Consider the following 24,007-nt stretch of genomic DNA (forward strand, 5'->3'; position numbering starts at 1 on the left):
AGTTTTGGACAATATGCACACTTGGTTTAGATTGATACCACTCACACACCTGTACTGTAAATATCAGGAGATCTTAGCTCAGCATAAAGATGTGAGGGTGGCAGGTGCCAGGCGACTCAGCTGAGGCTTCAGAGAGTTACTGCTCCCAGCCAAGAACGAGTCCAGCACATGATCCCCCATGAAACCACAACATGTCACACTTCATTTTCTTTGTACGGATTAAACAAACAAGATGTAACATGTTAATTAGTGTGTTAGAGATGCTGGAAGTCAGATATTGTTACTTTTGGACAGAGCCAGGCTAGATGTTTCCCCACGTTTCCGGTCTTAATGCTAAGCTAAGCTAACTGGCAGTTTCATATTTAGCATACAGACAACTAATGCAGATTGCAACCAACCCCTTGCTTTCCAAGTGTGCAGGTGAACCTGCGGTGGCCACGAAACTCACGAAAAGTGTTCAATGCGCTCTCTACAGCCGGCGTTTGGTTTGTCGGTTCTGGAAAATGTGGCAGTGCATCATGGCAGCCTCCGTAGAAGTGGATTTATTCCCTCTGTAGATATAAATGGCTCCTTCCAAGGTAACAAAAACACAATGATTCTTACTTTCAGGTGATTACACACCAATGAAAACATACTTAATTATACTTAATTACATCCCATTTCTTCCACTTCCATTCGTCCCCCTAAATCTTACACACTGATCCTTTAAAGTAAAATGGATTAAGTTGTACTTAAGTACAGTGCGTAAGTAAATGTACTAAGTTACACTCCACTACTAGACCAGAGACCATATTTTATATAAAACATTTTATTTTTGTACACGTTACAATTTGTTATTAGTAATTTACACAGCTGCACATTATGAGAACACTGTTAAAATAGTGACACAGTTATCAGTATAAAAAGAATATGTTCATATATTGACACATATACTGTATATTGAAATATACACATATATTTTGAAACATTTGAGACCCACATGATTTACATCCTACAACTGTTAATAATATCTTCAGTGTTATTTACATGACAGAACACTGTATGGGATGATTGGCCATTTGTCAAGGTGGCAGATGTAGACATTGACAAAAACTGTATGCAGACAAAAAAAAAGCATACATACAAAAATAAAATTGAATCTGCAGATTGCAGAAGGCATGACACTGTCACAAGTCTGCTTCACTGGTGGTTTTTTGCTCGTACAGACCTCTAAGATAAGAGAAAAGGATGAGAAGCATGTAATGTAAACAAGACGCTAGGACATGATCTACGTGTCTGGTTCTGACCTCCTAAGAGAACTGACGAGGAACAACAAACGAAAACCTACAGATTGTAATCAGCTGCAGCTGTGAGGTCCACTCAAGGGACACCACGGTTCAAACATGAGTCCAGGGAACATATGACAATACCAAAGAAAACACTGGAATTAGTCAGACGTTTTCACAGGCCGGATCATTTGTGAAGAATTGCTGGTAACTGTTAAGCTTTTTCAGCGGGAGACGCAGCTTGAGGTTGTCTTTCCAAAGAGCGCCCGTTGTTTATAAGCTTGCTTTTCCTGGTTTCCTGTTCAGTTGCATTACATATGACATCTAAAATCAGACCATTTGATCAAATCTCCGGGCCGCTTGCCCCACAGCCTTTTTCCACTGAAACATGTTCTCATTTATTTCTGGATCCCAGAGCTATAGTGAGTTCACGCTCTCTGCCTTCCTCCCATCGCCACTGTGTTCACTTCATCTTTTACAAACATACGGCAAAGCTTCTGATTGATGGAGCTGTTAAGTCAGAAAAATCACCTGCCAGTAGAAAAACAGGTGGAATATCGTTCACCTCAGCATTAAGTGTAAAAAGCTGCTTTTCCATTGATGAGCAGTGTAATACAGACACTAACACTACATTTGGCCGCCTTAAAGGAATAGTTAGACATCTTAGGAAATACTCTTATTTAGGATGATCGATACCACTTTCTTATCTGTACCATTAAATGAAAGGCTAAAGCAAGCAGCCTTTAGCTTAGCTTAGCACCAAGACTATCCAGCAGTTACAAAATCCACCGACCAACACTTCTAAAGTTTAATTAACACGTTATATCTTCTTCGTTTAATATGCACATGGGCAGATTTTGTTACCTCTGGACATGGCCAGGCCAACTGTTTCCTCCTGTTTCCAGTCTTTGTGCCTTGCTAAGCCAACAGCTGCTGGCTGGAGCTTCATATTTAACATATTTAACATCAATAAATGTTCATCTAACTTTTTGCCAGAAAGGGAATACATGTAATTTCTCAAAACGTTGAACTATTCCTTTAATGTACAGCAGTGTATACAGTTGATCCATAAGTATCGCTTTTAAATTGTAAAAACGAAGTCATCATAGATCACTTCGTTTCAAAGAGTATTCTAAAATAAGATAGCACCATTGACTAAGAAAGATCAGCGCTCTCTGTGCCTCTGTGAGATGAACTAAAGAGTACATTTGAGCTTTGTAGAGACAAAAGTAGAGAAAACAGTTCAGAATAATATCTCAACTAGCAAACACTCTAACAATAACACTATTTACACGGTCACAGTTTTAGTTCTTCCCTTTAAAAATGGATGAATATGACATGATGAAACTAAAGTGATTATCCCACTAAGCACTGTAGACAGTATCGTGATGTGTCTGACAACATTTCAAGTAATAGGATGCGGTCCATATTTTCCCAAAGGGAGACGTCCAATAGATGAGCAGCAAACATGTCCCTTGATGTCACAGCCGGCTCACCCAGTCAAGAGAAGGCACCAAGGAAGGAGGAAGAGCAATCAACGCCTCTGCCCACACAGGCAGGGACATACGCAGAGACAGGTCGGTCAGGAAACAGTCCAAACTCTGAGTGCCGTGGTGAGAAAGTGCAGGATCTTGACAGTGAGCTTCACTTTTGTAACGTAGAAGCATGTTTCTGTGCAGCAGAAAGAGTGTGTCAGCATGCAGGAAGAGCAGAGCCGGTCTAGTTGTTTCCCCCTGTTTCCAGTCTTTATGCTAAGCTAAGATAACCATCTGCCAGCTGTAGCTCTATATTTGATCGACAGACATGAGAGTGGTGTCATTCTTCTTTCCCAAAGTTCAAAATAGGCATGTAAATCTTTTGTCGTGCCTATAGGTGTGAATCATGAGTCATGTACAAACCATTTTAAAATCCCATGGCTTGTTATGTAAAAACGAGCTGGATAGTGAGGGATTGCTAATCATTACATTAACATGTACATCGTTCATTGAACACACTCTGTTTCTGGTCAACAGTGAACTGAACGCATCTGTTTGCAACTCATGAACATGAACAGAAGTGTCGTTAACTCCCACTAGAGATAACAAAGGTCATACACTGTGTTTTACCACCCGGCATGCTGGATGGCAAAGGCATGACCCGCCCTACTCTGCCTCTGATTGGCCTTTATTCTTACCCTAACCTGAACCATTCTCACTCCTCATGACCAAAGAGCATGACCTCGCTATCCTAGGAAAAAAAAGTTTGGCGTGCTAGCACGACGAGTACAACTTCCAGTTTGAGATTAATGAACAAATCAGCACAGATTCCAATGGAAAAAATGTCACATTGTTATGCAAATTGTGCCTGCAAGGTCTTTCAAAACAAGGCTGAATAATATTCACAAGAAATCATTAACTAACGGTAAGACCTTGAGCCAACAGCCACAAAATTCCTCCACCCAAGTCAAACCCACAGCATTTTGTAAGGGACCAGTTACCATCCTTTCCCAACAAGTATACACATGTGTGACTTAATAGACTATATTGGAGGAAATGTTCATTCGAAAAGAAAAAAAAAAAAAAAAAAACAGGAGAAATTAATGTGAACTACATAATTTTTTGGACTCTGAACTCAAATCAGAAATCTAAATTTTGAACTCAGAGTGAACTAGTTCATTTTAATCTGTGTGAAATTGCACAACACTGTGTCAAATGTGTAGCCACCCATTTATTTATTGGCATTACACTTGTGAAAATCTTCCACAATTTCCTTATTGAGAGGTCCATATTAACTTTGCTTAATCTTTGGAGACACGTATCCTCACGTTAAGTATTTCGCTCTGTGGTGTCTTTGACAAAGATCTTGGCAGGAACTGTAATGAAGAAGAATGAAGAAAAAATACCTTGTTGTTCATAGCGGACGTTCATCTCTATGTAGAGGAGCTCTCTCTGCGGGTATCCATGACACTGCAGCACAAACATACACATTAAATTTCACCTTTCTAAGTAAATTAGCTACTTTATTTACTACACAAACAAGTACCCACAACTTAACTCCGGTCTATCTGGCACAAAGGATCTCCATGGCACACAGAGCAGTGATCTACAGCCAGATACGACTTAAAAACAATCACCACTGTTTAACACAGACACGTTGCTACTGCCAGACTGTTGGCAGACGAAGGAATGTCTGTGTCTCATAATGGTCTGTGTCTCACTGTATCAGCTCCGGGCCTGGCTGGTGAAGATTTAAGAATGATAAATCAGTTTCCACACTGGTTTGGCATGGCTTGAACCCTCCATCTCCTCCAAATAACAATCTAATCCTTTTTTTCAGCGCAATCTTGCCAGACTCCGGTATCTCAAACTCACTTCCCTTTTTCCTCATATCCTGGTTTGTTTGGCCCATGTGTTGAGCTCATTACAGTATAAGAGGAGAAACAATAGAGGCACTCACGCTTGATGCTGCCGTACAAAATCAGCAAACTGCCGGTCCTTAGCGTAGAGCTCAATAATGCGTATCCTGTCCTGGATTTCCTGCAGAAACACATGATATCAGTCGGGAGGGAACATTGCGTCACAGGCAGATAAACAGTAAACGGAACAGGCTGTGGCTCAATCAAAATGTGACATTTTAAACTTAGAAAAAAAAACAAAAGTTTCCTATATAAGCGCCCAAAAGCCAGTCTGTTTACGACCTGAGACGTCCCAATTCAGGTGTTGTCCCTCGTCAGGTAAAATATGGATGTGGGAGATTAAAGAGACGTGCCCCCGCCTGGCTCATTACCCAACATCTAGATGGCCTTTAGCAAGACACATCTTCCGCCTGCACCTCGGTACAACTGTATGAATTTTTGTGTGTGAAATGAGGGAATTTCAAAAAGCCACTCAGGGTACGTCCACATTAGGCCAGTTGAATTCAAAAGTTTCAGTTTCAGCCATCTGGACAGACAAAAATATTTTTCCACCCCAGAAACTGAGCTTTTCCAAAGCAGCCTGCAGAATGTTTGAATCTGGTGTTTTGATGTAAGCCAGCCCAGTGAGGGCCGGCGGCTGTGTGGCAGTAAAGGTAATAAGACAACCTTTAGCTGCGTCTAACTTCCTCTGTGATCACTTAAATTTTCTGTACGCATCCGATCACACAGCATAGATGCTAATCTGTGTTTATGCTGCCATGATTACAAAATGATTTTATTAGCACTGCGGTGTGATAATGTCATGTGGCTGTTGGTCAGCATTTAAGTGGGTAGTAAAGGTAATGGATTAAAAAAGGTAATGTGGATAAGTAAAGCGGTGTACACACACACCTCCTTCGTCAGTTCACTGTTCTCATAGATGTGTCGTATCTCCTCGCTGCTGAAGTCAGTGGAGGCCTCAGCACTGGCACTGCTGTACACAGGAGCCTCAGGATAACGGCGGTAGTAGTGGCTGTAGCCTGTAGTGGCCTCACTCTCGTACATGGGGTTGTACTTGGTCGCCCTCTCCAGAGACGGGAGACTCTCTGCTCGCCTGCAGGGCAACACACAAACATGGGGATCAGTCACAACGTAGAGGCAGGATGATAAACAAAAAAACATATCATCTGAGAAACCTAAAAAGAAAGTTGAGCTGAAGTGAATGAGACTTTAGCATTAATCTTTATTAAACTTGGATAAGCTTGACTCCAGACTATCAAAAGGCCTATTGTTCTGGGTGTTTAAGGCTTTTTGGAAATGATATATCTGATCAGTTAATTGGCTGAGGTTAACACAGTGTTTTCTCCACAGGCTGCTCTGGGAACCATGACAGGAATCACACACACACACACACACACACACACACACACACACACACACACACACACTTTGTGTGAGTTTGTGTCTGCAAATGAGTGAAAAACCAAAAGATGGATCAAAGCGGGAGAGGAGGAAAGAGACACGCAGGCAAATGGAGAGGGACAACCCACTGCTGTGAGTCTGAAGGTGGAAAAGGATGGTGCAGGGGATACTTTTGTTTGTCCAAGAGAGGATGCACTCATGGAATGTCTCAACATATTCTGTCCCCTCAAGAAAGTAATCAGGCTCCTTTAATCTAAAGAGAATTCAGTGGATGTCAGCATGGCAAAAACAGTGACATGGATTAGATGGCTGTTGAAAAGTTTGGCCACGGGAAGTGGTTCTCCTCACCGTATGGGGTCCTCTGACTCGTCCTTGTCATACTGGTCCCGTAACGTCCTGGCAAGGAAGAAGATGACTCCAGAGGCCACCAATAGGAATCCAGCTACGGAGGCGATCGCAATGCCGACCACCAGCGGCTCAGATACATACTCCTCACAGTGCTCTCCTCTGTACCACCAGTTCTCCCCAACGCGACACCTGAGAAGACGGCAGAAATTTGTCCAAAATTTGACATTACATTAACTAAAACTCTTCAGGACTCAGGAAACAGCAACCAAATGTTACAGTATACCCATCACTCTTCAGTCTTTTCATTCTGTGTTGAATTATTAAAGAATGTAAAATGAATGACTGAATCCTCAGTCATATCCGTGTTTTGTCTTGACATAGTTAAAAACTTCCACAATTACAACATTCTGTATGTGTCACTGAATTATTAATGCTTTGTTTTGGAATAACTGGAATCATCTTCAAATGTTTGTTTCCTGTCTCCATGGAGCAACGCAATACTTTTGGTTGGACAGTGTGAACTAAACACCAATCCAACAGCATCTGGAGCTGGCTGTATGTTTTATGCTGCAGTGGTGGGTGTGAAACAAAGGTTAGCATTCATCCTGGCGCCTGGTCTCTTGTCTGTCTGTTCACAATCATTTAGTTTAAAGTGCACCACATACGGAACAGAGCAAGAGGGCATGTTTCCGTCACTGATTTGGATTATTGGCACATCGTCTTACACACAGTAACCCATGCAAATACGTTTGGACATGGAAACACATGCATAAACATGCTTAGACACAAACACTTAGAAAAACACACACAGCAAAAAGAGTAAGCCTTAGAAATGTTTAAGACAATAAAAGAAATCAAATGCGGCTGTAACAGCATGTAATGAACAACATTTCACTGAAGAAAAATGTGATAATTTGCATCCTGGAGCGGCAAAAATGGGTCACAATATTAATCAAATGTAAAAATTATGTGTCCCCAGATGGTACTCATTGTTGTCATTTATGCACGATACATTTAGTGCCAAAGGGCACAATCACATTGACAACATTAACTGCCAAAGTTTTGAGTGCTGACGTGTAGATTTTCTTTAAAAAAAAAAAAAAAAAAAAAAAAAAAAGTTTATCCAGGCCAAGAAATACAAATGTTAGAAGACTGTTAATTGGTGTTTGGAGCCAACTAAGGTGTGAAAATCTTACCTCCATGTAGTTGGTTATGATTATAATTCATTAGTCCAGAGCACATGTTTACCTCCCAAGTATGAGGAGCCAAATAAAAGAAATGCTTTTGAACAAATGTTTGGAGTGCATTGGACATCTCTTGTTAAACATCCAGCCACGCAAACCACCTTTAAATCTAGAAGCTAAGAGTCTGGCCTCCAGCATGAACAGTAATAACATATTTGCAAAGCTGTTTAGTTTCTGTGATGACGTAATGGCCTCGCAAACCTGCAAACTCAGGCAGTCTTTCCTGCACGCACGCAGATCACTTCCCCTAATCCCCACCCACCTGCAGATGGCTCCTTGGCCGGGGATGATGTCACACTTGCCGTCATTGAGGCAAAAGTCAGTCTGCAGCTCACAGATACTCTGACACGGCAGGCCGTCCACACTGAAGTAGCCAGCATTGCAGACACACTCCGCCTCCCCCGACCACTTGTTCACCTTACACTCTGCATACTCGTTACACGCCTGGAACTTACAGGGGTCAGCCTGGTCACCTGGAAATGAAATAACCAAGAGTGTTGACTGTAAGGCATTAAGAGAAAGTGTAACAAGCAGGTTGACTGTGAGTTATTTACATGTGGTGATGAGCATTTAAAAGAGGTGACTACATTCCTTCACCTTTACTATCTCAAAAGATTCAAGAATTATGAATATAAAACAGTTTCCTTCCAAAATGCAAAAAGCTAAGCTAACTGGCTGCTGACTGTAGCCACATATTTATCATATTTACCCTTCATTTTACATACAAGATCCTCAGCATCCCAATATTTCAGATTTTTTTGAAAGAATTACCTCAGCAATATTTGTTTTCCTCAAAATGCACATATAGACACATATGAAGACCACTCTTCCTCCCTTTGTAATGCAGCCCTAATGCATGCTGGGATCCAGCTTTGTGCGATGGCTGTGAGTCAGACAGATTCTGACAGCTGAGTCATGATTGTAAGCTGATATCATGAACGGCCGATTACAACCTGACTGATGCTGTCAGACATAGACGCCTGGAGATCAACATCACATTAGGAAAAAAAAAAATGTGCAAAGAAAATGTCCTGCTGGGTCTATAATTGAGTCACATTATCCAAAATGAAGGCAATATAGTGCACACACTGTGTAAAACCAGAGCTGCACACAGTAATCAGTCAGACAGAGTGCAGTTAATGATATGTGTTCACATGGCTGCTGTCCAGGGAAGCCGTGATTATCTCATCCCAGCTGATGTGAGCGTGTCACGACACTGATGTAACACATGTTTTCTCAGGCCTTTTCACACACTAACATGTTTTCAATACTGACTCAGCGCAGTAAATTCCAAAACAATGTTCTCGCATTATACCCATTAAGGAAACACTTCAACATTTTGAGAAATATACTTCTAGCTGAGAGTTAGATGAGAAGAATGAAGCCACTCTCATATCTGTACTTAGCTTAGCTTAGCATTTAGGCTAAAAACAGAATGCAACTGCAAGTCAGACTCCAAAGGTCGGAATCAGGATACCATCACCTCTAAAACTCACTAACAAGGTATATTTTGTTTGCAGTTTTACAAGAGTTTATGTGTGGAACTATTTCTTCGCTGGGCTCAGTGACTTTCAGGGCTTAACAGATGCTGTTCGGCAGATTTTGTTACCTTTCGAACATCTGACATAAGCTTTCAACAGATTGTTGTTGATCAAAGCACCCATAAAAACACTGATGTGAACTCACCCGACTCGACGTCTAGTGAGTACTTATCGATGGCCAGGTTCATGGTCTGGTAAGCTGTGTTACAGAAGTCCTCCAGGATCAGATAGACAGTGGTGGTGACGCCTTGTTGCACAGGCTTTCCAAATTTCATCCGGCTGTTGACCACAATGCTTCCGTTTCTAAAGTTCAGGATCTCCAGGTTCTCAAAGTTACTCAGGTTGGACTGCAGGTAGGGCACAAGCTGGAGGAAGAGATACAGTTTAATGTTAGAAAGCAGAGGTTTTAACACAACAGTCAATCACACGTCAAATAAAAGTGAGAAGTTTACCAGCTCTATGAAGCGTTGCTCCAAAGCTTTGTATTCTGGGGAGCTCTTGTTAAAGAGATCATCTGAGAAGATCATGTTGGTCACTCTCAAGCTGAAGAACACCATCAGTGCTCGTCCAGGGTTCACAGGCATGGCGATACTGGCTTGGTCTGTGCCGTGTCCCACACCAAACGGAAAGTCAGTGCTGCCCTCCTCTGTGTGGTTAATCAAACCATAACCATAATGGATCACACCATGTCCCTTGTCTCCAACGGTGTCATCATCAAGGCCTTCATTAGTGGTCTGGACCTGGAGGATAAAAATTGATTTTGACATGAAACTTTTTTTTTTTTTTTTACTTTCAATGGATGATCAACAATGTTTACTGTTGAAAGAAAGAAAAAAGGAAGACATGATTCCTTGATTCTACTAAAATTGTGTATTTTGTGACACTTGATGTATTTGCTACTTTTTGCAACATTAACATCATTTCTTTTTCTTTACCTCCACCACTGAAGGGATGATGATGTCAGGTTGCCCCTCAGTGGCAGGGTTAATGAGAGAGACACGGGTGAAAGGTGACTCCCGCTCTGGAGACAGAGCGGTCGGTCCTGCAGGACTCAGAATATCTGTCACTGGTGGCTCTGGTTCGTCCTTGTTGACCAGTAAGATCTCATCTTCTGTAAGATCCTCTGTTGAGATCTCTGGAGCTGCTGGGGCCTCTTCATCTACAGCCGGAGCTCCGGGTACAGTCTCTTCCTTCACCTCTTGTCCCTCACTCTCTGATGCTTCCCTCGTGCCACCCTCTTCAAATACAGGTTCCTCAGGATTGGTCAAAGCCACATTAGCGTCTTCCACAGGCTGTTCAGGGTTAACTTTCTCATCTGCAGGTGGAACATCTGTGACTATGGACTCTTCTTCTGGGCCCTCCACCAAGTCTTCATCAACAGGAAGCAGACCAGCTTCTGCTGCCACTGGCTCCACCTCACTCGCTACATCTACACCTTCAGGGGGTGGGATTAGAGCAGGCAGGTGCTCTTCCTCTGCGGTCTCCGCTGCAACTGGAGTGGAGATCTCAAGCTCCACTGGAATCGCTGCCTCATTCACAACAACCTCATCCAGATGCTCCTCTTCCACAGTTGCAGTAATAGATTCTTCTCCTACTGCTGCAACCTCAACCTCCTCTGTTTCAGCTTCAGAAGTGGCATTAATGGTGATATCTTCTGTTAACAGCCCATCTTCTGAATCAGTCTCCTGAGCAGACACTTCATCTTCTTCATCATCATCATCATCATCATCATCATCATCATCATCATTATCTTCTTCTTCTTCTTCTTCTTCTTCTTCTTCTTCTTCTTCTCCTTCTTCTTCATCATCATCTTCTTCTTCTGTTACTGTGGGTGTGGATGACTGGAGCAGGTCCTCCATGTCATCTGTGCCTGAACCAGAAGCCTCAACCTCCACTGGTGGTTCAGGCAGTGTAATACCCTCTGGCAGCTCTGGGGCTGGAAGCTCAGCTGGGAGCTCCTCTGGTGGGGGGTTTTCCTCAGCAGGAGTCTGCACAGTGTCCTCCAATAGCAGACCCTCCTCCTCAAAGCCTGGAAAAACAAAAATGAGGAAAAAACTCTGTTTCTGCTGGTCTCCATTGACCTCCTCTACTTTTTTTTCCAGAGCCCACAGATTTATCCAGCAAAGCAGACAAAACATTTGTTTAAGACTGCCAAAATGAGAGATACAGAAAATCATCTATCTCTTTCCTATAAAGTTATTTCAGTGAAAACATAAAGCTGTAGGAACTTTTTAGCATTGTGCTGAAGTGCATATTTTGATGCAGCCACCTCAATAAATTATCATGTAAACTTTTAGAGTTTCACAAACAAGTAAGGTAGATGTTAAAAAGAAAAAGCACCACAGGGGGATGAACTGCATGCATGAATGAACCCTTGTGTTGAGGATTTACACTCACTGCCAGCTTCAGGTGCAATGGTGGTCAGAACAGGAGCTGGAGACACAACTGCACTCTCCTCCAGAATAACAACATCATTTTCTTCTGTCGCCACTATGTTGGTTTTGGAGAGCTCAGACAGGACATCATCTTTGTTGCCATCTTCAGTGTCCTCTTCAAGGATCATGTCCTCTTGTGGCTCATCAGAAGCATTAATCTGCATCACAAACAGATTTCATTATCTAACCTTTTGCCACTGTTTCACTGGATTGTGCCATGCAGCAGGAGCTTTGATTGGTCAAGTGTTTTGTGTTTGTATGCCAGACCAGTCAGACCTCCTGCTGCTGTTTTAGGGGTATGCTGCTTATACGTCTTCACATTAAAGGTGTCCAAAAACTGAAACTGCATTGTTGTGGCATACTGCAGACTCCATACTTCTTATATCAACTCAAAGAAGAGTTTAAGAAAACAGCAGATGACTCTAAAATGTCCCAAACCAGGGCAGCAAAGTGCTTCGGTGGCACAGCAGCTCTAAACTCATGCCTGTAAATCAATTACTGTTGAGAAGTTTGCCAAACACTCCCAATTCATATAATGACTCAAATTAATCACTTAGCGAGCTGAGCTATAAAGTGAAACAGCAGACACATTTAGTGCAACCCAAACTCTGATTACCATCAAAGACCACAGTCAACCACAAGACAGCACAAATAAAGACAGATTTTAGATGGTATTACTTGTCTGAGTAAACTCATATGTGCTGTCTCTCGTCTTTACTCAGTGTGGTTCACTCTAGCCTTTGCCCCAGAATAGCAGTGGATTATTACGGCAAGAGCCAAACTAATCCTCAAAGTCTCACTTGATCCTTGCTGGTGAGCTCATCCCCTACCTGCACTGCCGTGGTCTGGATAACTTCACAAGCCAATTACAGGTTATCGCAACATCAGTCATATTACGACTGTCAGCTTCCTTAAACAAAAGTGATTTATCAACTTTATGGAGCTCAAAGCAGCCGAATAGCCCAGAGAGATTGTTTTCATGATAGCTGTGGAGGTAACTTGTTACTCACTGTGGCTCCGTCTGCAGCGTTGACAGAGTCAGGGACCTCAGACACTGTGGAACCAGTGGAGAAACAAATATTAATACAAACTGACACAAAAAAGGCAATTGTGCCAAATAGCTAAAATAATCATGCCTGCAGGAGTCTACAGAATCCTTTCAAGTGTAACCATTTCAGCACAGCCTTCATTTTGACAGGATTACCTTCGGGGGTAAATATCTACAAATCAGTGCTAAAATCTGGAGTGAATATCAGCCGCTGTGAGCCAAGGCTATTACTGCATCACCACCAATGCAGATAAACAAAGTCATGCTGAGTCTTTAAGTTCCCAGCCACACATGTCAGCCATATGAGAGTGTTTTGCCATCATTTCACATGTCCAAGAATTTAATTAATGTGAGCATCAGACCGCATTCATCTCCAGGGGAGCTTGCTAATGGAGTAAACTCATGTCATGCATTCTCTCAAAAACATAAGCAGGCAGATATCTCACAGAGGGTGATGCTAAAGCATAATCACGTCCTTCAGTCTCTTCATTCCTGGAGAGGGGCCCTGGGCACAAGTCAGAGGTAGCTAAAATTTCCCGATGTGAGCAGCTGCGTATGTGAAAAATATAGAGCCTTTTGTGGCTCCAGAGGAGGCTGTGCAAGATCTGATGAATTGCCTCAAGTAATGTCACTTGAGTCAGCAGTGGTTGGAACTGAAGACTTCAAGATTGAATATAAAAAAATCTGGGATGTGGAGTTAGAAAGAAGTGAGCTTAGCAGACTCCTGTAGCCCCCTCCTCATCTCAGGTTGAGGCTAGCAGGCTACATCAGCTGCTACTAGCACAACACACCTGAAACTCCAGCCGAACTGCCGGCAGTTGAGTTTCATTGTGAGTAATGCAGATACCAGGTTTTGACAAGGAAGAAGAATATGTGAAATAAAAAAGACAATATCTCTGATTCTCCAGCACCAAGTTTTTTCCCTTTTCTAAAACAATGTCCATCGTGATTCCAACAATGTTACAGGAGTGCGATGCTAAATAGGTATGCTAAATATTACTCTGAAGATCCACTGGGTGGAAGCCAAAATAAAGGACCAAAGTAAAGGAAACTGATAGTTCAGGTTTCAAAAATCCTGTTTGCTCAGTTCTCTTTTGCAGACCGTTTAATGACAAGGATTTAAATGTAGTACAGAATAAATACACAGTTCCTAAAACTGATGACTCGGTTATTTGTTCATTAAAAATGGCCCACTTTTGAGCTGAAACTTCTTATAAATATGTCTCTGTCGTCTTTGACAGAAAGAGCAGACAAATAAGAAACAGATGAGACTATTAAAACCCTGGAATGTTTTCTCAAGTGGTGTAGCGTATGTTGTAATATCAATGCTGGGTCTACTGTGTCTCTATTTGATATGACATTTGGAGGTTTGCTCTGCACTGCATGCACTACCTCTGCCAGTGCATTCCCAGTGACTTCACTGCCATGCCAATCAAATAAATAGCTATAATGGTAGCGTGTGTGTTCTGTTAGAGTGTGGGGAATATCTTTAGGGAGCTCAGCAGTTATGCACTGGCCATCGTCTTACCACTCTCAAGCTTGTCGAGATGCAGGGCTTCAGTGTCATAGTTTTTCACCTCGCTGATGGTGTAGATCACCGTAGGGTCCTCCATGACCTCACGGTATGAGTTCTCCACCCGGTTTGACTGCAAGGTCAGGTAGTCCAGTTGTTCAGTACTCACTCCTGCTCCATCCACCACCACTGTGACAGCATAGTCCACCACAACGCCATCCAGCCTGAAGACACGAATATGTAGTAGTTACATTCAATAAACACACAGAACAGTCTCAGGGGTGCTCAATTACATTCAGTGGAATTATATTGCGACATAGACTCCCCAGCCGCTTTATGAGGCACACTTACACAAATTAATGCATTAAAAAAACTGATCTGCCATAAATTCTACATAAGAGATGTTTTACCCATCCAAAATAGGAATAAGAGTATTATAAACATAGTTCAAATACAATGAAGCCCAGTTCAATACTACTGTAAACGTTGGTTGCACTGAAAATCAATTTGATACTGCTAATTTTGCATATATTTCACAGATATGTCAAGATTTTTCATATATATCAGGAAAATATTTGTATTGATTGTTGGGCCATATTTCTAACAAACACATGTACTTGAAGAACACTGCAGAACATATGAAGAACTCTATATACGTACATCACAAACTGCTACATGGACCTTGCGGTGAGATTGATCAACTGAAACCAGGCTACTGTTTCCAAACTCAAGAGAGATTCTTTCAATCACAATTATTTATATTGTGATATTGATTTCAGTCATATTCCCCTGCTCTAATCTAATGGCCACAAGCATCGTGCAGCTCCACAAGACTCATAAAAGAGTTAAGAGCCTTGCTCAAGGGCACCTGAGCAGCTGGTCAGTGAGAGCAGAGGGTTTCTTTCTCCTTTTGAACCCAAATTTGGTGGGGAATTTTCCCAATCGATGCACTGCCTAAACTGCACCTAAGCCCCATTTTCCATTCATTTCCTAGATACATTTACAATAAGAAAACATAACATAATGTCTCCTGGATGAGAGAGCAGTAAGAGCATGAAAATCGCTCAGGCATTAGCGTGATTTAACGTCAGACCTGTTAAAAGAGATGTAGGGCGCTCACAGATGACTGATGACTCAAGTGATTTACTCTCGCTTGGAATGCAGGAGAGCGACGGTATAGGCCAAAAAACAGCCGAGTCAGCAGAATGATCAATATCATCATAATAAACATGGAAACCTCACAAGAGATTCCAGGGCCTGGAAAAAGCCATCTATCAGCATTCATTTGACTACTGGAAGCCCTCCACTCTGACCTAGTTTGTCGGGTTTCTGGCGGGCAGCTGAGCATGTGCCGGCCCACAGTCGGCCACATTTAGGAAGAGGTCCAATTTTTCCCCCTTTCATTTCACACATACGCAGAGACAAGCTGACAGGGCTCTACTCCTGCTGTGTCCTGTGATCTGCAGTTAGCAGCAGCATGCATCACTGTGGGATGGTTTAAATATATTTCTCTGTGTACTTAATGTATTTATGTTTGCACATTTATGGCTAAAAGTATACAAAGTACATACAAACAACAAAAAGAGATGGATGTGTGTCTAAAAATCATTGAATTTTACTTGTAGCCAGTACATTTACTCAAGAACTGTACTTAATTATAAATTTGAGGCAGTTGTGCTTGAGTTATTTCATTTTCTGCTTCTTTGTCTCAATATATTTCAGGGGCAAATGATGTGCTTTGTAACCTACAAAATTTATCTGACGGCTGCAGTTACCAGTTACTTTGCAGATTAAAAATTTACATAGAAAAAATATGATTAGCTAAAAAAAAAAATGTGACAAATTGTTAAGATTAAATTACCCAAAAATAGAGGAAGTTGGTCTGACTGGCTCCACCCCAGCTACAGCATTAAAATGCCTTAGAGGTGCTGGTACATGGCTTTTGTTGCTTTTGGACAGAGCCAGGCCAGTTGTTTCCCCCTGTTTCCAGTCTTTGTGATAAGCTAAGCTAACTGGCTTCTGGCTGCAGCCTTATATTGTATTTACTGCACAGATGTGAGAGTGGTTTTTCCCCAAAATGTTGGACCACTCCTTCACATAGAAATTTAAATGCAAGACTTTTTTCTTGTCAAGGACTAATTTTACACTTTGGTTTTGCTGCTTTTGTAAAAAACCAACAGCATGATAGCAAGAGAAACAGTCTCATAATTATGTCTGTGTCTGTTAATTAGACCTCTCCTTCTGTCTTCTCTTTTGCTCTTTTTCACCTTCGCTCTCCTGACACACACATCTTCCCTCTAACCCTCCTCAGGTCCGTCTCTCTACCAGAGGCTGATTGTTGAGGTCGTAAAGCCCTGCTAATCGTCTCTATAGAGGAGCACCTGCTCACTCGGTTGGGCCCATCCTGATCCCACTTAGCAGGTGAGTAACCCAACTAAGACCATTAACACAGGCAACTAGTGACACATCTTAACACGTGCCCATGCTCACAAGTAAACACTATATGAGATGAAGGTGACACCACACACACCAGCACAGATCTAGATCAGGAATGGTTGATAGGGATCTGTGGGCTTAAATACAAGAAAGGATAGGGAGAACAATTCAAGGTCACGTTACCACAGCCTGCACTGGTGACTCACCCTTGGGTGTCCTTCTGGGGCCTACACAAAACAAGGAGAGTGAAACTGTGTTAATGCTGAAGTTGAGGTGGTTTTGGGCCATCTTGTGGGCACAGTTCCTCTGTCTAGACCCATAATTAAAGAGACTGACCTGAAGTCCAGCACAGACACACTCTTAAATCCAGGAAGCCCCTCCAGAGCATCCTCTATCTGCAAGGACAAAAACAACAAAGTATCATAAACAAGCCTCAGCTGGAGTTTGCTCCTTATTTTGACAGGGTTGCGATGAACTTGCTTGGTAAAATAAATCACATTAATTGTTCCAAATGAGCTCATTTTGTTCAAAGTTGGAAGGTTGTGAGTCTTTTGTGCTGCGGCCCACATCATTATTCTCGGGACTACTGCACTGCAGTCAGCTTTTTTTATTGGTCTACATGGCCTTGCTTCTACGCACTAAAAAAAATAATACACATACTGTTCTGCAGAATAAATGATCCAGTTTATTTAATCCATCAGAGAAAGAGGATACAAAAAGGTCTCCAGGGCCTTTTGTCTCCTGGCTTGTCCTCCCATTCCTCCTTCTCTATGTTCAGTTACGACCTCTGAGCCCTCAGTCCTCCCCTCCACTCCACTCCCTCCACGCGGGCTTCTAATCTCTTCAAGGCACGTGAGTTTGCAGGTACGCCGTGTGTGGGTATATAAGTGAAGGTATTTTGATTTTATGTGCATAGCAGACCTCCACAGAGAATAAAAAAACAGGCCAGTGATTATAAGCAGGTGCATATCATGTTGATGTGTACAAAGCATGTGTGTGTCTGTGTGCCCACCCACATTTGTGTGTAAAGCTGACTGCCACAGAATGTACCCCAAAGAAATTTACAGAATTTTCTGAGTACTTGTAATCACTGAAGTTGCATCCAAAGGTGCACATATGTGTGCATGTACAAAAGCGCATCTATTCCCATGATGCATCGTAACATCGTAATTCACAGTTACCAGTTATTTCACAAATTTTTACCAAAAATTGTACTTTTGAACTCCTGCCTCACAGTTTGGGCTTAACTACTGCTGCTGTTAAAGTGCATGTTATTAAAACTAACAGCGCGTCCATCACAGACCATAAACCAGAAGATATAGTGAGTCCAGTGTGGAGCCAGATACAGTAGCACTAAGGGGACTCATAAAGAGAGACAGGCAGAGGGAGTTGGAGCCAGGGACAAACCTTTTCAGCAAGCTGTCTGCTGAGTGTTTGGTACTGGAGGCTGGCTGGATCGTTGAGGCTGTCGCTGTACATCTCTCCAGTCAGGAGGATGCTGAGCTCCACCACCTGCTCCAGTGCAGCGGGGGTGGGGGGCTCCATGGCTATGTCATTGTCCAGCTGTGACACGGAAAGAACAAGGAAATATAATAGTTAAGTATGTGCATTATAAAAACATTATGAATTCAAACAATCTATATGTGCACTTACGGAATTCTCCTCCACCTCTGGGACAGTGACAGCTGCTTCCTCTACCTCCTCTCCTTCAGCTGTATCTTCTGGGTGGTTGAGTTCATGTCCAAAAAAAAGAAAAAAAAAAAAGGAACTGTTGGTTTATTTCAAGTGAACGTGAGCTTAAACCTTTGGCAAGAGCCATGCTTCCTGATGGCTGTATGGATTAAACTGTCCTGACCCCGGGTAAATTCGAACCCTGAGGCTGAAGTGGCCCTCAACCACTCAGCAACCACACAGAGAAAGGTTCACTAACTTACTGCATAGAAGGCTAGAAAACAGGAATGTTGTTGGGTTATGTACAAGATAATGGTCTGACACTAGAACAACAATGCTTGAGCACAGGTACGTATCAAATGTCTGATGCCATTCATGTGATCAAAGTCACACGATGTCCAACAGGAGTGACACTAACCCATCTCAGGAGCCTCAGCAGCCTCCTGTGTGTCTGGTGTTGGAGTGCTGTGAAGCAGGAGAAGATTGTTTTAACAATGCTGATATCACACTATTGAATCCAAAAGAAAAAGGATGAAGAGGCTTTTAAGGGTGATGAACACTGTGGGTAGAGATAGAGTAAGATTTAAAGGAGGGCTGGGTCATTTTAGCCAAAGCCTGATATAGCTGTCACAAGAAGTAAGTGTCCTAATATTACTGTAATATTTAAAGGAATAGTTAGACATTTTGGGAAACACATTTGTTAATTTTCTTTCTGAGAGTTAAATGAGAAGATTGTTACTACTCTGATGCTTGTACTCTAAATATGGAGCTACAGCCAGCAACTGGTTAGAATCCACCTACCAACACATCGAAAGTTCACTAATCAGTGATTGCACCTTGCTTGTTTAGTCCATACAAAAACCAAACTGAAGTTGTTTTGCAGAGGTTATGTGTTGTAGTGTTTCTTGGCCTGGAGCAGTGACCTCCCAGAGTCCTGTTGTCATCGTGAGGCTGCCAGGCAACCAGTGAAGCCACCCTGGGACAGAGCCAGGCTAGCTGTTTCCGCCTGCTTCCAGACTTTATGCGAAGCTAAGCTATCCTAAGTGGCTCCTGGCTCCACTTTCATCAGAAAGTGAATAAATATACTTCCCAAAATCTATCAAGCTTTAAAGCACCCATACCGCTGCAGTGAGTGATATATTATGGCATTGCCATGATCTTGGCTGGTGTAGTTTATTCTGAATTTCTCCACAACTTTAGATCAGTTTCTGGGGGGCAGCTTCATGCTGGGCTGACATCACTGAGCATGCTCGGAAGCACAGTTTAGTATTACCAATCAAAAGGAGAACAGACTACACTGACCAATGTGATGAAGTAATATGTGACCTCAGCGTGAGGGTAAGGAGCTTTGTGGATGACAATAACATGAAGGCATAAACTATATCAGACTGTGGCTACACAGACAAAACTTGTTAGCAGGATGAATTCACAGTTGGTGGTGTTTTTGTTTCTAGGATTTGTTGAAAATCAAAAAAAGATCTTGCATCCAAGTCTAAGGCACACAAATAAAACAGGAAACAAGTCAAACACGAACAAACAAACATGAGACATCTGCAGTCACGTGTGGTAACTGATGAGCGGGAATATGAACAGGTAAGGTTGAAGGGCTTTGACAACCGTACCTGCACATATGCTGCCAGGACCTGGTGGGCTCACTACAGATAGTGGGAAGAATGACACATTTACAAAACACAGGTGATGAGACCATTTATGTATGATTGAAATGGTGGGCTGGCACTGAGGATAAGGGGTGGGGAGTTTTTTACCTTTTCACACCTGGCCGTGACATTCTCTAGAAATAGAAAGAAATAATCTTGTAAGCTACAGAATCAGCCCCCTGAAGAGTTGAATATTTTGTTCTGGGCTGCTCACAGATATGTTTCTATTAAACGCTTAGTCATGCACAGACCTTTTTAACCAGAGCCTGATGCTCCTCTGATTGGCTGAAGTAGTTGCCAATATCTTGTGCCGTGACTGTGCCCTCCTGGCACTGGCTCATCCAGCTTTGGTACTCTTCTTGCTCTGGGAGCCGGTCCCAGAAGATCTTGAAAGCCTCCCATATGGTCTCCTGGCACACTGGTCAGACCAGAGAAAAACACGAGCCACTTAAAAAATGAGCTTGCAGAACTCGCTTCCATAGTAGTGATGTCTATGGTATTTTGGTTGGGGTTACATTTCAGTTCTCGATGGACAAATTCAGTTCTCTTTCAGGTAACAAAGATCATTTAGTTTGCTCATTAGCAATTATAGACCTAGATATTATCAGCTGGAAGTTCTGCTGCCCAAATATACTGTCATGTTAACTTCATGACATAACTCCCTTTCATGAGTCAGCCTACTGGGCATTAATCCAAAGTCAGTGCACAGACATATGCTCCAATCTTCTTCCCTAATCAACACTGTCTGTGAGACCTGAGACACCAGTGGACACCTCCAAATCTAGCTTACATAACAAACCTCAACATTTCACCATCACATGGAGTCTCTTGGCATCAACAAGCCTAAATCTCTCTGCCCAGGAGGAGCTCACTGACAGGAATTACACCTTGATCTCTGCCCACTCACATGCATGACAGAGTGCTTCTCAGGCCACATGAGATCAAAATGTTTTGTCTCTGTTGAATATTTTGTTGCCCATCACGTGCCCACCTGTGGTGCACTGCAGGCCCCTTTGCATGTTTTTTACAAGGTGTCAATTCACAAAAGTAAAATTAAAAATAATATATTTTCTCACTTAGCCTTAGAGGTACCTCAAGGTGGTGGAAGGAGTAGTTTCTTTACTCTTTATTTTGGTAAAAGTAGAATTAGCGCAATATAAAAATACTAAAAGAACTCCACCAAATGCACACCTCAAAGTCTGTTTACAGGTCTTGGGGAGAACCATAACACATGTGAAAAAAAAGTTGTTGCTCCAGAGGGAGCTGTGTGAAAGGTGATGAATGTCGTGAAGATACCATGAGGGTAAGTGAGAAAATGGTTTTTGACTGATCCTGTAAGGAGGACACAGCTAACTAAAGTGGACCACAGTCTGTTTGAATGCAAATCTCATAAGGCCTAATTGCAACTGGTGTCCACACAGATGTCAACTGTCATCCTTCTCCTTGACCCAGATGGATCACTGGACGTAAACGTGGCAAAGGTTTACATTCTTCTCTTGCACACTGTGGACACAGAGAGGAAGGGACCTCACAAAATCAATGGTTGTTTTTGTTATCGCGACATCACTTCCTGCTGTTTGTGGGCCCTCACCCCTCATCTTATCCAGCTACATCAACTGATCTACAATCATTCGTGGTAAGTCTTACCTCTGAGATGAAAGTAGCTCAGATGGTTTGCAAAAACCTGCTGGGCGGTCTCTTGTGCACAGAGTTTGACTCCACTTGGGAAAAGGATGTTCCGTTTCCGTCGAGAGATAACTGCATGGTTTTCATAAGATGCCTTTGTTCCAGATACACGAACCACACCTGGAAACACCACAGGCTCCTGACTGTAAGGCAGACTCAGGTAACCCATAGAGGAACCTTCCAGTGTTGCATCTGAGGTACCACAAAAAAAAACATCATATGTAAAACTTACTGTTTGACTTATCTTTGGATGAGGAGTGAGCAAGAAGCATACATGAATATTGCACATACCTGTCCTTATGTCCAAAAATATGACCACAAAACTAAATAAAACAGAGTAGAAAACACATCTCCAAGATTCGATGCTCATGTTAAATCCGTGATTGTGTTTAACTCCGCGGACTTGGAAAAGGATCAAGTTGATATGTGCTTCCTCTCAAGTCATGGAACAGCAACGTGAACAGCTTCTTACAAGTTTGCATAGTTCAGAAGTCTCCAGATGCAGAAGAATAACAGAAGCCCGTGAAGAAATCATTTGACGACACCATGACACTCTGGTTTCCTCGGCAGCTGAAGAGAGGTGTGTCCCATGGTACTGAGAGGACAGCTCCTGGCTCAGGTAGATAGGCAGATGGCTCTTGGAGAGAGGGGGATTTTTTAATGCTCTCTAATCCTGTTTACTCTAAGCCTTTTAGAAGAGCTTGCCAAGAAGTTACTGGAGCAACAGCGGTAAGGGAGGGTGCTTAGTGTGGAAGAAACGTGGACAGAGAGAAGACAACAAAGGCCACAGACTCCACAGCCAGCAGAGAGATGCACCAGCACATACAGATACTAGTTTGCAGATTCTTGAAGTTTAGCGGGGAGTTAATGTTTTCTACAAGAACTCTGCAGACCAAATGCTTGCCAGCAAAAAAAAAAAAGACTTGATCCTGGTCATCCAGCTGAAGAAGCACCCTGCCACCCAGCCAGGCAAACGACATTAAATACATCCAGCCTGTGGAGCTCAAAAAAAAAAGTGCTGATGTGACAGTTTCAATTTCTAGTTAAAGACCTGCATCACCTCAGATAACTTTCTATGATCTAGAAAGAAGCTGCTTATGAAGAACTGGTGCTATTTTGTAGAAATCCTCCCCACCCAAAAATACAGTGATTATGCATTAGGTTGGTCTCGCAGCTAAGGTGCTGAGCTGAGGAGCGGCAACTGAAATCCTCTCAGTATGTATGTATTGACAGGAGAGAGTGTCATGGGCTTAGTCTGGGGCTGACCTTTAACCCCAGACTATTCCCATGGAGTTTATCCTGTTTTTAAAAGGGAAACCTTCCTCTCATCTTTAAGTAGCTGCATTATGCATGTGACAGAGAAACAAAAGACAGGAAGCAAGTAATGAGGGCGAACTAACTTAGGCTTAAGTAAGACAGTGTATTAATTTCACGTTTCACCTCACTATCGTCATGCAGTGTAAAGGTGATGCGTTTGAAATGCTCAAAATATTGCTTTGCATCCTGCCACTAACATTAGCACGTTAACAAGTTCATAATGATGTTTAGTGGATATGTTTGCCGTGTTCACCATCTTAGTCGTGTGTTAGCATGCTAATTAGCACTACATTCAAAGTACAACTGAGGCTGCAAAATGTCGTTTTGCAGGTTTTTAGTCATTAACAAACTTGATGGTGGTGCCACGTGAAAACGAGAGAATCGTCAAAATCATTAGCAGACATCATCTGGGGACCATGTCTGTACAAAATTACCAGCAATCCATCCAACAGTTCCTGTGATGTCATCTGGACCAAACTGTTGGACTGACAGACATTAACACATTGTTTTTTACAAGGCTTTCTGCATTAGGTTAAGAATCCATAAATAAAACACTTCTTCTAAAACTTCTTCTAAATCTTTTTAAATGCTTCAAAGGCAAAAGTGATCAATTTGATTGGCCTAATGGCCCTCTTCATGGTGCTGGCTTCTGGCCAAATACCTGGCCATAGTAGTTGGCTGAACAATAACTGTGTAAGCTCCAAAGAGTGCTTGATCCTGAACCTTGAGATCATGGGCAGTTAGCAGAGGAGCCAAGTAGGGCTAGAGGGCAGCGGTGTTACTCTTACCATTGACTTCCTGTATGTGTGAATTCCTGGATGAGAGGTTTCACTGATGCTATGATAAGCACTCACCTGCTTCTTATGGTACAGTTTTAAATACTGAGTCTAAACAATACCGCCTGCAGACAGTGGACAGGGCCTGCTATGTATAAAACAAACTAATAAACTGGCAACTGAGAGTAGATGCTGTGTATGCCGAATGGCTGCCATGCAAAATGTGAGGGGGATTACCCAGTCAGCCTGTGAGGGGATCCGACAGACTGAGACA

The 24,007-nt window shown here is 42.4% G+C and overlaps 1 protein-coding gene across 1 annotated transcript; it reads right to left on the minus strand.

Moving 5' to 3' along the window:
* Window positions 1–828: 828 nt before the first annotated feature.
* Window positions 829–22,237, minus strand: impg2a (interphotoreceptor matrix proteoglycan 2a). Its single transcript, XM_076747756.1, has 22 exons — window positions 21,932–22,237; window positions 21,602–21,832; window positions 20,206–20,372; window positions 20,063–20,088; window positions 19,919–19,951; window positions 18,715–18,761; window positions 18,279–18,346; window positions 18,033–18,188; window positions 16,962–17,020; window positions 16,832–16,852; window positions 14,205–14,413; window positions 12,639–12,682; window positions 11,591–11,786; window positions 10,129–11,222; window positions 9,646–9,933; window positions 9,339–9,558; window positions 7,915–8,125; window positions 6,409–6,597; window positions 5,551–5,752; window positions 4,701–4,780; window positions 4,147–4,210; window positions 829–2,936 (listed from the first exon to the last, which is right to left on the minus strand). Exons 1-21 carry the CDS (start codon window positions 22,008–22,010, stop codon window positions 4,174–4,176), a joined length of 3,657 nt encoding a protein of 1,218 aa, XP_076603871.1. The 5' UTR covers window positions 22,011–22,237; the 3' UTR covers window positions 829–2,936; window positions 4,147–4,173.
* Between the last annotated feature and the right edge of the window lie 1,770 nt (window positions 22,238–24,007).

This window comes from Chaetodon auriga, chromosome 13, assembly GCF_051107435.1.
Source record: "Chaetodon auriga isolate fChaAug3 chromosome 13, fChaAug3.hap1, whole genome shotgun sequence".
In the NCBI taxonomy this organism is placed as follows: Eukaryota; Metazoa; Chordata; class Actinopteri; order Chaetodontiformes; family Chaetodontidae; genus Chaetodon; species Chaetodon auriga.

What these genes read in the sequence shown, in the direction of transcription:
- impg2a (XM_076747756.1), bottom strand. Translation starts at nt 22,010, where the DNA reads ATGAGCATCGAATCTTGGAGATGTGTTTTCTACTCTGTTTTATTTAGT. An exon ending in TCTCGACAAGCTTGAGAGTG is followed by an intron (nt 12,683 to 14,204) that starts GTAAGACGATGG and finishes CTGGTTCCACAG; the next exon opens with TGTCTGAGGTCCCTGACTCT. An exon ending in ACGCTGCAGACGGAGCCACA is followed by an intron (nt 11,787 to 12,638) that starts GTGAGTAACAAG and finishes TTTGTGATGCAG; the next exon opens with ATTAATGCTTCTGATGAGCC.